General features: G+C 41.1%; 1 protein-coding gene across 1 annotated transcript in view; it reads right to left on the bottom strand.

Moving 5' to 3' along the window:
* Positions 1 to 9,819, bottom strand: part of LOC106084610 (uncharacterized) — a 58,336-nt gene extending 48,517 nt beyond the window's left edge. The window contains exon 1 of the mRNA XM_013248430.2: positions 9,685 to 9,819. Coding sequence (XP_013103884.2) covers positions 9,685 to 9,819 — 135 coding nt within the window. The remainder of the gene's footprint in view (positions 1 to 9,684) is intronic.
* Between the last annotated feature and the right edge of the window lie 7,859 nt (positions 9,820 to 17,678).

Below are 17,678 nucleotides of genomic sequence, written 5' to 3'. Positions count from 1 at the left end.
GGCTCTAGGAGTGAAAATCGTCCGAGATATATATATGAGAGCTATATCAAAATCTGAACCGATTTCCTTGAAACTCACCACTAATGTCGAGAGTCGTAAAAAAATCATTCCTGCTAAAATTTCGAGAGAATCGGTTAAGAAATGACCATTTTATTGCATTATTACTGAAAATCGGATGTACATATAAATGGGAGCTATATCCAGATCCCAACCGATTTTTTTTATAATTTCAATAGGCTTCGTCTCTAGGCCGAAAAACATGCCCGTACCAAATTTGAAGACGATCGGATGGAAATTGCGACCTGTAGTTTGTACACAAATTAACATGGACGGACAGACAGACGGACGGACAGACAGACAGATAGACAGACGGACGGACAGGCAGACAGACGGACGGACAGACAGACGGGCGGACAGACAGACGGACGGATAGACAGGCAGACGGACGTAGCTGAATCGAATCAGAAATTGATTCTGAGTCGATCGGTGTACTTATCAATGGGTCTATCTCTCTTCCTTTTGAGTGTTACAAACTAATTCACTAAGTTATAATACTCTGTACAACAGTAGTGGTTTAGGGTATAAAAAGTGACAGCTTGGACAAATTGAATAAAGCCTTCAAGGAGAAGCGACCAGAATTGGTCAGTCGTAAAGGTGTCATATTCCACCAGGACAACGCTAGACCGCACACATCTTTGGTCACTCGCCAAAAACTGAGTGAGCTTGGCTGGGAATGCATCCACCATATAGCCCTGACCTTGCACTATCAGACTACCATTTATTTCGATCTTTGCAGAACTCCTTAAATGGTAAAACTTTCGGCAATGATGAGGCTATAAAATCGCACTTGGTTCAGTTTTTTGCAGATAAAGGCCAGAAGTTCTATGAGCGTGGAATACTAAATTTGCCAGGAAGATGGCAAAAGGTTATCAAACAAAATGGCAATTTAATGCATTAAAAATGCATTTACTTTCTTTTAAAAAATCCGCAATTACTTTTTAGGCAACCCAATAAATATAACCTAACAACATTCCGCCTCCTTAACTAAGAGGTCAAAATGAGTCATACCATGGTTGCTGTGTGGAAGCTACCACCTACCAGCAATGCAAGACCCTTTCGGCCCTTCTGCGAAAGCTGTTTCAAATCTTTACCCCTTAAAAGTATTATAACATTGTCTGCGTAGATGGCTTCAAATCCCTCCTCAGTCAGCGTCCGTAATAGGTCATTTATGGTGGTCACCCATAGGAGTACCACTTGAACCACTTTCTCCCTTATATTTATGCCATGAGACACACAATCTATCCACCAAAAATATTTGTTTCATATTTTTGTTAACTCCTGCCGTACCAGGTTACAGACCGATTTGGACCGTTCTTAGTGCAGTTGTTGGGTGTCATAACAGAACATTATGTGCAAAATCTCAGCCAAACCGGATAAAAATTGCGGCTTCCAAGGGCTCAAGAAGCCAAATTGGGAGATCGGTTTATAAGGGAGCTATGTCAGGTTCTCTTACGATTTGGACCGTACTTGGCACAGTTGTTGGAAGTCATAACAGAACACTATGTGCAAAATTTTAGCTAAATCGGACAACAATTGAGACTTCTAGGGGCTCAAGATGTCAAATCAGGTGATCGATTTATATGGAAGCCAAATCAGGTTAGCACAGTTGTTGGAAGTCATAAATGAACACCAAGTGAAAAATTTCAGCCAAATCGAACAAAAATTGCGTCTTTCAGGTGCTCAAGAAGTCAAATCGGGAGCATATGGGTTGCCCAAAAAGTAATTGCGGATTTTTTAAAAGAAAGTAAATGCATTTTTAATAAAACTTAGAATGAACTTTAATCAAATATACTTTTTTTACACTTTTTTTCTAAAGCAAGCTAAAATTAACAGCTGATAACTGACAGAAGAAAGAATGCAATTACAGAGTCACAAGCTGTGAAAAAATTTGTCAACGCCTATATGAAAAATCCTAAATTACTTTTTGGGCAACCCAATATATCCAAATCTTAACCGATATGGCCCATTTTCAATCCCCAACGACCTACATCAATATAAGGTGGCAGTCTGCCATCAGACTCACTTAGACCTTTTCGTCCATAGGAACAGAAGAAGGAATATGCCTTCTAGTTCCTACAGTTGAACCATCCAGATCGCTTTGAAAAGCCCAAAAAGTTGCGAATGTTCACATCCGCTAAATCAGACAGGTTCTCAAAGAAATGAGAACCTAAAGTGGAACTCATTCTTACTGCTAGTGCGGGTCATACACACAGAAGGTGTTCTATGGTCTCTTCTACATCGATGTCCCTACAGCTTCTGTAAAACTCGTTGCTGGCAACCTTCAGTCTATCAGCATGTTTTCCGATTAGACAGTGACCTGTCATGAAGGACAAAATGACTGAGACTTCAGTTCTAGCCAATGACAGCAAAGCAGTAGACCTCTCCAAGTCTAGATTAGGCCACATAGTTGTGGAATGCTCACAGCCCCCTCTTTGTGACCATCTTTCATTCGTTGACCTTCGAGCCTGGTCCTGAAAACTTAGCTTACATGTTGCTAGAGGCATACCCACAGATTCCAGTATCCCTGGAAAGTGTAGGGTAGTTCCTAGTCTCGCAAGCTCATCCGCTTTACAATTCCCTGGGATATCTCTGTGGCCCGGCACCCAGAACAGATGAATTTTGAGCTGTTCAGCCATCTCGTTGAGAGATCTGCCACAGTCGAGGGCGGTTTTTGTGTTCAGAAATACGTTCTCCAGGGATTAAATGGCTGCCTGGCTGTCTGAGAAGATATTTATAGCAATCGTCGTAATGACATTATATCTTAGCCATTCCACCACTTCCTTAATTGCAAAGAACTCCGCTTGGTACACACTGCAGTGGTCAGATAACCTCTTCGATATGACCAGATCTAGATCTTTAGAATACACCCCAAAGCTCACCAGGTCGTGTAGTTTGGAACCATCCGTATAGAAGTCTATGTAAATTCTGTTACCAGGGATATCATGGTTCCAATCGGTTCTATCAGGAATAATGGTATAGTAATTTTAATCAAAAAAATGGCTTAGGTAGGGTGTAATCCACACTGCCAGGAACATCGGATATTGTATCGAGGATAACACAGTGTCCGTAGCCGTCACATGACCAATGAGAAAGCTCCCTTAACCTCACGTTAGTGGTCGCTGCAATTTGGGTAGCCACAATGTCCAGAGGCAAAAGATGTAGCATTAAATGCAGTGCACCAGATGGTGTCATCCTCAGTGCGGTTGTTATAAACAAACAAGCCATCCTTTGGATCCGGTTAAGTATTGAGTAGGAGGTGGATTTTTGAATCGCCGTCCCCCAGACCACATCACCGTATGGCATTATAGGCCTGCATGATACGCCAATGCATGACACGCGGTCTAAATCCCCACCTTTTGCCCATGGCTCTCTTGCAAGTGTATAGAGCAAGAGTTGCCTTTCTTGCCCTTTCCATAATGTTGGATTTGAAATTCAGTTTCCTGTCCAGCAAATCACCCAGGTATTTTGTGTTTTCCGTAAAAGGAAAATTCTCTTCACCCAAGGAGACAGGTTCCACTGTAGGCAACTTGTATCTCCAGCTGAAAAGAACTACTTCTGTCTTGCACGAATTTATACTCAGACCACTTTCGGTAGCCCACTTTGCTGTTGCACATAGAGCTTCCTGAATTATATCTCTTAGAGTACTGGGAAACTTACCCCAACCGCAATTGCCACGTCATCAGCATATGCGACCACTTTTACGCCTTTTTCTTTCAGAGACAATAATATTGGGTTGCCCAAAAAGTAATTGCGGATTTTTTATATAGTCGGCATTGACAAATTTTTTCACAGCTTATGACTCTGTAATTGCATTCTTTCTTCTGTCAGTTATCAGCTGTTACTTTTAGCTTGCTTTAAAAAAAAAGTGTAAAAAAAGTATATTTGATTTAGTTCAAGTTCATTCTAAGTTTTATTAAAAATGCATTTACTTTCTTTTAAAAAATCCGCAATTACTTTTTGGGCAACCCAATATATTGTTAATGGCTATATACAAAAGGAGAGGAGACAGTACACCTCCTTGAGGAGATCCTCTGCTGACCCATCTTTTTAGATCCACAGGACCCAAGCATGCCGTAATGCATCTTTTAGTAAGTAAATTATTAATAAATTTTCTTACGGTAGAGTTGATGCCCAGAAACTCCAACTCCTTCATGATTGACGTCGGTTTTACATAATTGAAAGCACCAAGAAATGCTACCATTGTATATTCCATGACAGCGAGAGAACCCTCTATGTAGCCGACGTAAAGGGCTACCGCCTCGAGGGACCTTTCCCTAAGATATGTTTGTATCAACCTCTCAAGAGTCTTTGGCATAAAAGATGACAGACTAATAGGACGAAAATCTTTCGCCTTCGTGTGGTAGGATTTTCCTACTTTCGGAATGAAAATGACCTTCGTGTCCTTCCATCCCACAGATATATATGACATTCTGATACAAGCAGAGTATATCTCCCTAAGCCAGAGAACCAGTCTATCAGACACAGCTTGTAATTCAACCGGTGATACATCATCAGGGTCTGACGACTTAAAATAGTCGAAACTTCTTATCGCCCAAAGGATTTTCGGCTCAGACACAATTTTCACTAATGGCCTCCGATGAATGCATATCAGTGACCACCTCTTCTGGCGCCACGTTGTTCGTTGTGTGTATCAACGAGTATTTCTACTGATTCCCCACTTGACATTGTCCATACATTCTCTGACTTCTGGATATACCGCACCGTAATAGGTCTCGAGGACAGAATCTTCCTTAGCCTAGAGGTCTCAGACGTATCCACCACGGAGCTGCATTTGATTGATTGATGATTCGTTCTCGCCCTTATATTTTCTTAGCTCAGCCTTATGCAAATGCAAATTTGCCCATGAACATTCCACTTAGGTACAGGGACAAACTTCTCACATATCAATGAGTGTTGTCCGATTTAATTTTAAGCTCAATGATAAGGGGCCTCCTTTTTATAGCCGGGTCCGAACGGAGTGCCGCAGTGCGACACCTCTTTGGGGAGAAGTTTTTACAAGGCAAAGTACCTCACAAATGTAGCCAGCATTAGTGAGGGGATAACCACCGCTGAAAAATTTTCTGATGTCCACGCCGGGGTTTGAACCCAGGCGTTCAGCGTTATAGGGGGACATGCTAACCTCTGCGCTACGGTGGCCACCCTTAGATGTCCCAATCGTGTGGTTTTCTTGTGGGTTTTGCTCTGTTGAAGAGTTTTCTGCAGTCCTTCCTTAGACCAACAAGCTCTGGGGTCCACCTGGCGGTCGCTGTTTGCCCCTTAGCTTGGCACTAGGGGCATGCTGACCCAAGCGAGTCATTCAGAGCCTTCGTGATCCGCTTGACCACTATGTGTATATCCTCCGTAGTTTCCACTTCCTTTTCCGGTCTAGAAGGGATAGTGGTGCAGAATTTGTGCCTAAATTTATCTCAATCCACCTTTCTTCTGTTTAGCCGAGGGACCGGACTTCAGTATTTTCTCCAAAGCTAAAACTATTATAACGATGATCAGAGAAGCTGTGGTCATCCAACACTTCCCAGTCGTATATTTTTTTTTTTTATATCTTCCGATACAAAGATAAAATCTAGTACCTCCCGCCTGTTTCTGGTAATAAAGGTCGGCAGCTCACCCCTTTCGTTGACATCCGAACTTCCTCATACCTGATGATGTGCATTAGCATCACTTCCTGCAATGAGGATTTTCTTCCCTACAGAAGCAGCTCCAAGACTTAAGACTTGAAGGCGGCATCGCTGAATCGTGTGCCAGCCAATACTGAGACTTATTTATTTCGAGGCTGGCTACTACTAAATCTTCAGTGCTTAGCGACGGAAGAAGATAACCATTTAGACTGCCCTTTGCAATAATACAGGCTCTGTGTCCCCCATTCCCCGTACCCTTGAGAAGTTAAAATCCCGGAATTCTTAGTCCATGTACCATCTCTCCACCACACACCCATGGTTCCTGGATAAGAACCACGTCAAATCCAGCCATTAGGAGGACCTTTTACATCAATATAAAGTATCTGGGCAAAATTTCAAGCGGCTAGATCTACGCGTTCGACCGCTATCGTGATTTCGACAGACGGACGGACGGACATGGCTAGTTCGAGTCAGAATGTCGGGACGACTAAGAATATATATTCTTTTTGGGGTCCCACATCAATATTTCGAGGTGTTACAAACGGAATGACTAGATTGGTAAACCCCCATCCTATTGTGGTGGGTACAATAATGGAAGGTCACAACAAGAAATGCCATGGATTTTTTATATGCATTGATGAGAATTGCTTCCTCTGAGGCTCAAGAAGTATATTCGGAGTCGGTTTACATGGGAGCTATACCGAGTTATTGACCGATTCGAACCATATTTAGAACATCTGTTGGGAGTCATAAAAGAAGTCATTTTTCAAATTTTCAGAAAATCGGAAAAGAATTGCGCTCTCTAAGGACTCAAGAGGGAAAATATGGACATCGGTTTATATAGGAGTTACTAGCTGACCCAGGCCCGCTCCGCTCTGCCTTCTTTAACTTTATATGAAACAAAAGTTTCATTGGAATATTTATTTGCGACAATTAAAGATCTTTTAGTGAAATACCATATTAACATGACCAACAGTTTAACAATATAAGTGCTTTTATCTGAATCCCGTATGATCTTAATTGCTCTACGAATTTAAGTTTGGATGTAAGGTGTACTCCATTCTTGAAATACTTCATTTAAGCCCGACATTCGCATAATGTCTGATTTAGTGGTGTTTTCGGGGAAGAGAAAGTCCCCCAGATAATTGGCCCTGAAAAAATATCAGCATCGTGCTCTTCTCTCAAATACCATTTATTTAAACCCCATATTGCCATTGGCTTAAGAGGAGTTTACAGGATGAGGCGTCCCCCAAACACATGGCTCCAAAATAGGTTATCAAATTCGTTTCCTACTCTAAAATACCTTTCATTTGAGCCACATATTGGCATGGTTGAAAATTTTTTTCCTTTGGGGGCGTTTTGGGAAAGGGGTGATGCTCTAAATATATGGTCCTATATTTGGATATTAAATTCGTATTCTACTCCCAAATACCTTTATTTGTGTCCCATATTGCGATTGTCAGTAAAAAATTGCTGTTTGTGGGGTATTTTGGGAAAGGGGTAGACCCCAGAAAATTCAAGCTTCACATATATCTATTGGGTTGCCCAAAAAGTAATTGCGGATTTTTCATATAGTCGGCGTTGACAAATTTTTTCACAGCTTGTGACTCTGTAATGGCATTCTTTCTTTTGTCAGTTATCAACTGTTACTTATAGCTTGCTTTAGAAAAAAATTGTAAATAAAGTATATTTGATTAAAATTCATTCTAAGTATTATTAAAAATGCATTTACTTTCTTTTAAAAAAACCGCAATTACTTTTTGGGCAACCCAATATAAATAATTTATTTAAACCCCATATTGCCATTGCCCTCAAAATTGGATATCAAATTCGTTTTCTAATATCATTTAAACTTCTTATTGCAAAAGTCGGCAAATATGTCCGGTTTGGGGTATTGGCCCTAAAAGCTATGAATATTTAGTTCCACTCTCTTTAAGACAGAAATTGTCTTGGTGAGCAAATATGTCCTATTTAGGGGTTGTTATGGTGATGGGACGTCCGCTAGACAGTTTGCCCTTAATGTTGATATCAGATACGTGGTCTACTCCCAAATACCTTTAATTTGAGCCCCATATTTCCATAGTTGGCAAACATGACCGGCTCGGGGGGTGTTTTGGGGCATGGGCGGCCACTCAGTGAGTTGGCCTTGAAAATATATATCGGATTCGTGTTGCACTTTAAAAACTTTACTTTACTTTAAAAATTCGTGCTTTACTCCCAAAGACCTTTCATTTGAGCCCCATATTGCTATGGTCGTAAATTTGTCCCCTTTGGGGGCTGTTTTTGGTGAGAGGCGGCCCCCTAAACACTTGGTCCCATATTTGGATAGCAGATTCGTATTCTACATTCAAATATCTCTTATTTAAGCCCCATATTCCCATGGTCAGTAAATAAGTCCTGTTTTGGGGGTGTTTTGGGAAAGGGGATGGACCCCCAGAAACGTGGTTCCACATTTGGATATCAGATCCGTATTCTACTCGCAAATACCTTTCATTTGAGTCCCATATTGCCATGGTCAGTAAATATGTCCGATTTAGGGGTGTTTTGGGGGTTGGGGTGGACCCCTTAACACTTGGTCCGACAATTGGATATCAGATATGTTTTCTTATCCTAAATACCTTTCATTTGAGTCGCATATTGTCGTGATTGGTCTAAAAATATGTTTGGTAGGTTTTAGGGTGGGGCGTCCCCCCTTGGTACCCCATCTGAAATTTGGATACCAAATTTTTATTTTTAGGGTGCTATATGAGAGCACACAAAATTTCGCTTAAATCGCATCAACAATCTCCAAGATCTGGCGTTTCTGAAAATTAGGCTAAGGGGAGGGTCCGCCCCCCCTTCAGATATCAAAAATATAGTACCCTATTTTCACCATTATGCACCATCTGTGAAAATTTCAAGAAAATCGGTTCAGCTGTTTCTGAGTCTATAGGGAACACACAAACATACACGAATTGATTTTTATTTATAATATCTACTATTCATGGACCGATTTGATCCATTTACAATCCCAACTGAACTACACTCGCAAAAAGTTATTATGGAAAAATTTCAGGCGTCTACCTTTATTTTCTCGAAAGTTGGTGCTCGTTCGATAAATGGCCGGACGGATGAACAGACGGCCGGATGAAAAGACGGCATACATGTCAAGATCGACTTAAAGTGTCATTACGGAATTTCGAAGTTCTACCGACTGTTTCGCTGTTCCACAGGGTTTTATACGCATTCGTCGCCCACGTCCTAAACTCGCAATGCGTCGACCCGAAAGGCTTTGGATTAACCAAGTTTATTGACGGCAGTTCTCTGGCCTTCATTGCCAAATCGTCTGCTTTCTCATTCCCCATTACTACGCCATGACCCGGCACTCAAACCATGTCGATCGTGCCATGTTCAGAGGGCGTTGGCTCCTTCTTACCTTCCAACACTGTTCGCGATCTTACCGTCTTGATGGAAGTTAAGAGATCCTTACAGACTAATTAATAATCTGGGTATCCAAATTACGGGCCAGTAGAAGTGTATGCTCCATGGCATCATTATTTCTAATATACCTGAAGGACTCCCCCCTCACTTTATTTAAATTCACATGAAGGACACCATACTCTTCAAGTTACAACTACATATTCAAATCGAATTACTTTACGTACTTTACTTGCATTCACCCACACGAATATTTCAATTGAAGCTGCTTTGACCACTAACCATCATAAGGTGTAGCAAATACAAAATTGACATTCGAGTTCCTAGGTGTCTATCAAACGAAAAAAAAAAAAAAACAACGAACTAACATTTATTTGGTTACTTGGGAGTCCTTGCAGTTCCATGGGACACAGAAGAGCAAAATCATTTCAAAACTGTATTAGAATAAGACCTCGGAAGCCCATCTTACATATTGGCTGCTGAAAATTGATTTGGTAAAAGGCCATGTAGCCAAATGCCACTGCCGAAAGGACGTGAGTCGTGCGCCAGATGTACCCGCACACAAACTTACCTTTGATATGGCACTCAACGTAAAGAGCAATGCATTGAAGAGTGAAAGCTTCGACATGTGATTGAATAAATGCTTAGATAGAGCCAAAAGGAATCTTTGACATTGATTCGAATATCCACATGAGTTTTTCTGCATTGCATGCAAAGTGAGATGTGGGAGTAAATGCGTATTTCAAAGCCCACATATCTATAAAAACAAACTGAAAGGATTGCTAGTAGAAATTTGCATGTGGGATTCTTTTTTCATTCTCAAGCCCGAGGTAAGATTTTAATTTTGCATAAAAATAGATTTACATATACTTAGAGAGATTTAAGTTAAAATTAAGCTTTTTCCACGAAATACTGCCTTTCCGGGGAAAGTTTGATTCTATTGGGTTGCCCAAAAAGTAATTGCGGATTTTTTAAAAGAAAGTAAATGCATTTGTAATAAAACTTAGAATGAACTTTAATCAAATATACTTTTTTTACACTTTTTTTTTTAAAGTAAGCTAAAAGTAGCAGCTGATAACTGACAGAAGAAAGAATGCAATTACAGAGTCACAAGTTGTGAAAAAATTTGTCAACGCCGACTATTTGAAAAATCCGCAATTACTTTTTGGGCAACCAATAGTATAAGCCCCCAAAGTGCAATTGGAAAATTGGCCTCTATGCCAGCTTGCAAGACTAGGATCTACCCTACACATTCCAGGGATACTGGAATCTGTGGGTATGCCTCTAGCGACATGTAAGCTAAGTTTTCAGGACCAGGTCCGAAGGCCAACAAATGATAGATGGTCACAAAGAGGGAGCAGTGAGCATTGCAAAACTATGTGCCCTAATCTTGACTTTAAGAGGTCTACCGCTTTGCTGTCATTGGCTTGAATAGACGTCTCAGCCATTGTGTCCGTCATGACAGGTCAGTGTCTAATCGGAAAACATGCTGACAAACTGAAGGTAGCCAGCAACGACTTTTGCAGAAGCTGTAAGGACAACGAAGAAGAAGAGACTATAGAACACCTACTGTGTGTGTGTCCCGCACTAGCAGTCAGAAGGAGTTTCTCATTTCTTTGAGAACCTGTCTGATTTAGCGGATGTGAACATTCGTAAGTTATATGGCTTTTTAAAGCGATCTGGATGGTTCAACGGTAGGAACTAGAAGGCATCTTCCTTCTTCTCTTCCTGTGGTATCACAATGGACGAAAACGTCTAAGTGAGTCTGATGGCAGATTGACACTTAAACCTAACCTATCTAATTCTGAACCAATCTTCATATACTTTGGCACCTAGGTACCTTTCGTACCAAATTTAATGCATATAAGTGACAAATTTTAATAACTACGAATTGTGGCGTGAAGTTTGGGATACGTGTGCGAACCCACTTAACCCATGGACGACGAGTAGTCCAAGGATATTTTGTACGATTACTAGAGAGAGAAAATAATCGATGCTGCCGCCCATGATATTAAAATTGTTCTGGGAGATTTAAAGCGAGCATAGGGATGAAAAATATTTATGGTCCAACTGTCGGAAAATAACGTCCGATTATAGACTACGCTGCGGCGAAACACATGATAGTTAGCAGCACCAGATTTCAAAACGAAAGAATCCACATGGTCCAAATTGATCTTGTTATGATAGATGGAAGCCATTCATCCAGTGTTACATGTACGATGGATCCGAGAAGCGAACATAGATTCAGATCATTACCTTGTTGCGGCTTAGTTTGGCAAGAAAATTACGATCTGACACAACACGGAAGCTGGATATTGAAATGCAGCCAACACAACAGATAGCAACTGCATACTCCATCGACTGACCCAGCTGCTTGATGAAAGTACTCCTTGTCCCAATAATATAAGGGGACGGTGGCAAACCATTACCCACTGCATGGAAAATGCAGCGAAATCCGTACTTTGGTCCCAGAAGCCTCACCCAGGAAACCCATGGTATGACCAGGAGTGCCGATATGTTACGGAAGCCAAGAATGTGGCATACACACCAACGCTGCAATCAACGCCCGACGCGCCATATGAAGGAGAGGTATCAGGAGAGGTAAAGGGGAGAGGGGCAACGTCTATTCCGCAGAAACAAAAAGGAAATGGAAAGAAGTGAGTGTGAGCGAATTCAGATGTACGGGAGTCCGGAAATTTTGTTAAAGAATCAAACATCAAAACGATGGCTTTGGTGCAGGCACATCCTCCTGTAGAGACAAAGAAGGAAATCTGGTAACTGATGCTCATAGAGTGTTTGGGAAATGGAAAGAACATTTTTCCAGCTACTACCGGCTAAAGACGGCGGCAAAGAGGATACCGTAGAATCAATGACTGATGATAGCATAGAATGTTTACCTCCTAGTCAGGATGAGGTGCAAGTAGCAGGAATCCGACTGAACAACAACAAAGCAACAGGAGCCGACGGGTTACCTGCCGAAATAATTATGACCGGAGACGACACGCTGATGAAGCGTATGCATCAGTTCGACTGCTCGAGTGGCTAGAAGAACGCATACCCGATGATTGGGCCATCAGCCTACCATGTCCCGTACACAAGAAATGAGACAAGACGAAATGTGCCAACTACCGAGGAATAAGTCTCCTCTCCATATAATATACTCTCTAGGGTACTGTGTGAAATATTAAAACTTAAAGTCAATGAAATAATTGGTCCCTACCAATGCGGCTTTAGAACCGCTTAATCCACCATAAACTGCGCCAAGTCCTGGAAAGGACCCGAGAAGGACAGGTCAACTTTTACCATCTCATCGTAAGCTACAAAGCCATATGCGCTCAAGAGTATTTCAAGCAATGTCTGAGTTTGGTGTTCTTGAAAAATTAATAAGACTCAGCAAGATGACTCTTGCTGATACACGTTCTTCAGTAAGAAAAGGAAAGAAGCTTTCCGAACCATTTTATACCTAACAAGGAGACATCTTATCGCATAACCTTTTTAATATTCCACTGGAGAAGATTATTCGAGATGCAGATGTGATTAAGAATGGCACACAACTCACAAGAAATGACATGTTACTCACCTGCGCCGACGACATGGATATCATGAGTTGGTCACCGGAAGTAGTAGCTGCATCTATGAAAGAATGAAAAGAGAATCAGTGAAAAAGGGTATGGCAGTAATTAGAGATAAGACAAAATGGATGATATCAACTCCCACAACGTCTTGTACACCCGAGCAGATAAAGAAATTATGAGAAAGTTGGGAACCACAACTTTGAGATAGTCAGTCATTTTTTCTACCTCTGCACCTCCATTACAGAAACGAATGACACCAGTTTTGAGATAAAGCGAAGAATCATACTGACAAACAGATGCGACTTTGGATTAAGTAGGCAGTTTAGAAACAAGGCCAACTCTCGACAATCGAAGATTAAACTAAACAAGACACTGATAATACCCGTGTTGTTATATGGTTCTGAGGCACGGGTTCTTGTGAAAGCAGACGAGGCAGTGCTTGGAGTGTTTGAGAGAAAGATTCTTCGTAAAATATATGGACCAGTTTGCGATAATGGAGAATATAGGCATCGTGTGAATCGCGAGCTGTATGACGACGTAAGAATAGTTACACGTATCTAAATACAACGGTTGCGCTAGGTCATGTTGTCAGAATGGATGAAGAAGCTCCATCAAAGAAGTCTTTTGAATGCAATCACTGTGGCACACGCTAACCGGGACGGTCAAGAGCCCGATTGAAAGATGAAAAAAAATTAAAAAAGTCTCGAGACCGAAAAAGATATTGTAGACCTGAAGATAAGTTTTTTGTTAGGAACACCAGCCATTGACAGCTCGAACAATTTTTTGGAAATATTGGGTTGCCCAAAAAGTAATTGCGGATTTTTCATATAGTCGGCGTTGACAAATTTTTTCACAGCTTGTGACTCTGTAATTGCATTCTTTCTTCTGTCAGTTATCAGCTGTTACTTTTAGCTTGCTTTAGAAAAAAAGTGTAAAGAAAGTATATTTGAATAAAGTTCATTCTAAGTTTTATTAAAAATGCATTTACTTTCTTTGAAAAAATCCGCAATTACTTTTTGGGCAACCCAATATTGAGGTAATCAAATTTAGGGCACTGCCAACTACAGTTCTCTAGGATATCTCTGTGGCCCGGCACCCAGAACAAATTAACTTGAACTGTTTTGCCATCTCGTTGAGAGATCTGTGACAATCGAGGGGGTTTTTATACCCCACACCACAACTGTAGTACAGGGTATTATAACTTTGCATTTGCTTGCAACGCTAAGAAGGAGACAAGGTAGACCCATTAATAGGTATGCCCATCGGCTTAGATTCACTTCCTGATTCCATTTAGCGATGTCCGTGATCAAGGTACAGGTCGCATTTATTGTCCAATTGTCATGAAATTTTCCACATTTTCCATTTCTTTGGCCCAAAGATTAACGCTATTGATTTCGAACAAAATCGGTTCAGATTTAGATATAGCTCTCATGTATATCGTTAATCCGATATGACCTTTTATGGCTGTAGAAGCCACAATTTTGGTCCGATCTTCACAAATCTTGCATGAGATGTTTTATTTGACGTCCTGATATGTGTGCAAAATTTCATTAAAATCGGTCTAGATATCTTTCATCCGCCTAGGTGCCTGAGAAGATATTTATGTCAATCGTCGTTATGACATTATATCGTAGCTTTTCTATAAATCATTACCACCATCCGTATAGAAGTGTATGTAACTGATATTACTATGGATTTGGAGTTCCTTCAATTTCCTTCTCTCAGCCTTATAGACGTCCCTATCGTATGGCTTTCGCCCTGTTGAAAAGTTTTTTGCAACTTTTCCTTAGACCAACTAGTTCTGGTGTCCACCTTGGCGGTCGCCATTCGTCCCTTGGTTTGGCTGCAGGACAGTTCTAGGGTCCACCATGGCGATCGCTAGTAACCCCTTGATTTGGCTCTAGCACATGCTGTTGCAAGCGGGTAGGTAGGGATAACCACCGCTGAAAATTATTTCTGATATTCTGGCCTCGATTTGAAACCAGTCGTTCAGCATTATAGCCGCACATGCTAACCTTTGCGCCATGGTGGCTTCCGTATCGTAATCCTCTCACGGGGAAGTTATGGGCATCACATAAACTAGAACTTTGAATTCGAATCTGTTTGGTGTTCATCGTTGTCACACCAAGCCTATCTAACGGGCGCGTCCACAGGTTGCTGATAGTGGAATGGGCACGGCATAACTATGCGCACCACATAAACAAAAACTTTAAACTCCGATCTGTGAGGTGTTCATCATTGTCACGAAAAAATAAGCTACGAGCTACCAAATCCAGGCGTTCAGAGTCATAACCGCCCATGCTAACCTCTGCGACATGGTGGCCTCTGTATCGTTATCCCCGCATAGGATATCTATGGGCACCACTTAAACTAGAACTTTAAACTCCGATAAGTGTGGTGCTAATCGTTGTCACGAGAAGTTTAGCTGCGAGCTACCGGGCGGTTCCACAGGTTGCTAAAAGTGGAATGGGCACGGTATAACTATGGGTACCACATAAACTATAACTTTTAGCTCCGATCGGTGTGGTGTTCATCGTTGCCACGAGAAGCTTAGCTACTTGCCACCGGCTGCGTCCCCAGGTTGCTGAAAGTGGAATGCTCCACAGTCAATCAGCGGTATCGAGCGGTGATTTCTGAGTGCCCATGATGCTTGATATGACTAGACGAGTTATAGGCGACTTCAAATACCGTTGCGATCGGTCTTGTAAACGAAACGAGCTTACTCACCTATAGGAGCTTGACGAGGATAGCTACCTCCAAATGAAAATGGGGCTACTACAACAGCACCATGGAGGCCACCGTAGAGCAGAGGATAGCATGTCCGCCTATGACGCTGAACACCTGGGTTCGAATCCTAGAAGGAACATCAGAAAATTTGTCAGCGGTGGTTATCCCCTCCTAATGCTGGCGACATTTGTAAGGTACTTTGCCATGTAAAAACTTCTCCCCTAAGAGTTGTCGCTTTGCGGCACCCCGTTTGGACTCGGCATTAAAAAGGAGGTTCTTATCATTGAGCTTAAAATTGAGTCGGACAGCACTCATTGATTTGTGAGAAGTTTGGCCCAGTTCCTTAATGGAATGTTCATGGGCAAGTTTGCATTTGCACAACAACACCATTTGGAAAACCACAATGGAGCTTACTTGTCGTGGCTGTTGGAAGTCATATAAAAGTAAAATTGGGACCTCTAGTGGCTCAAGCAGGCAAATCGGGCTATCGGTTTATATGGGAGCTATAACAGGTTATAAACTGATTTGGGCAATACTTAGCACCGCTGATGAAACTCATAGCAAAACTTTGGGAGCAAAATTGCATACCGGATACTAATAAAGCCCTCTAGAGGCTCCACAAGTCACATAGAGAGATTGTTTTATAAGGCAGCTATATGAGGTTATGGATCGATTGGAACTATAACTGGCTCATTTGTTGGATTTCGTAACAACAAAATGCCACTTGCAACATTTCAACCAAAAAAAAAAACCAGAAAGGAAAGGCAAAAGTCGGGCGGTGCCGACTTTATAATACCCTACACCTACCCTATAGGTACAAAAAGGGAGCTATGTCTAATTCTGTGACAATTTGGATGGACCTCGCCGGATGTTTCCAGATGGGTTGTTAAACAATCCATATCACAGTTCAAATATATTCAAACTATAATAACTACGGTTCACAAATGACAACATTATTACAAATTACCCAAAATTTGACAAACATATATATGGGAGCTATATCTAATTCTAAACCAATTTCGAGCAAACTTTAAGACATTGTGGATGTGATCGAAGAAAGGGTTGTACAAACTTTTGGGAAGATTGGTCCATAAATGAGCTTGCAGTGGCTCTAGGAGTGAAATTCGGACGATATATATATGAGAGCTATATCTAAATCTGAACCATTTTCTGCGAAATTCACCAGTAATGTCGAGAGTCAAGAGAAAATCCTTCTCAACAAATTTCAAGAGAATCGGTTAATAAGTGTCCATTTTATTGCTGTAATACTGCAAATCGGACGAACATATATATGGGAGCTATATCCAAATCGGAACCGATTTTTAAGAAATTTACCTGTAATGTCGGGAGTCATAAGAAAATATCTTCTGCCAAATTTCGAGAGAATCGGTTAACGAATGACCATTTTATTGCAGTATTATTGCAAATCGGACAAACATATATATGGGAGCTATATCCAAATCTGAACCGATTTCTATGAAAATTAAATGTGATGTCGGGAGTCATTAGAAAATACTTCCTGCCAAATTTCGAGAGCATCGGTTAGCAAGTGATCATTTTATTGCATTATTATTGCAAATCGGACGAACATATATATGGGAGCTATATCCAAATCTGAACCAATTTCTACGAAATTCACCTGTAATGTCGGGAGTCATAAGAAAATCCTTTCTGCCAAATTTCTAGAGCATCGGCTAACAAGTGACCATTTTATTGAAGTATTACTGCAAATCGGACGAACATATATACGGGAGCTATATCCAAATCTGAACCGATTTCTACGAAATTCACCAGTAATGTGGAAAGTCATCAGAATTTCCTTCCCGTCAAATTTCGAGAAAATCTGTTAACAAGTGACCATTTTATTGCAGTATTACTGCAAATCGGACGAACATATGCTATATCCAAATCTGAACCGATTTCTATAAAAATTACCTGTGATGTCGGGAGTCATAAGAAAATACTTCCTGCCAAATTTCGAGAGCATCGGTCAACAAATGACCATTTTTTTGCAGTATTACTGCAAATCGGACGATCGTATATATGGGAGCTATATCCAAATCTGAACCGATTTTATGAAAATTACCTGTGATATCGGGAAACATAAGAAAATCCTTCCTGCCAAATTTCGAGAGCATCGGTTAACAAGTGACCATTTTACTGCAGAATTACTGCAAATCGGACGAACATATATATGGGAGCTATATCCAAATCTGAGCCGATTGCTATGAAATTCACCTGTATAGTCATGAGTCATGTCGTG

Source organism: Stomoxys calcitrans, chromosome 2 (assembly GCF_963082655.1).
Source record: "Stomoxys calcitrans chromosome 2, idStoCalc2.1, whole genome shotgun sequence".
Classification (NCBI taxonomy): domain Eukaryota; kingdom Metazoa; phylum Arthropoda; class Insecta; order Diptera; family Muscidae; genus Stomoxys; species Stomoxys calcitrans.
This window is presented reverse-complemented; position numbering and strand designations above follow the sequence as displayed.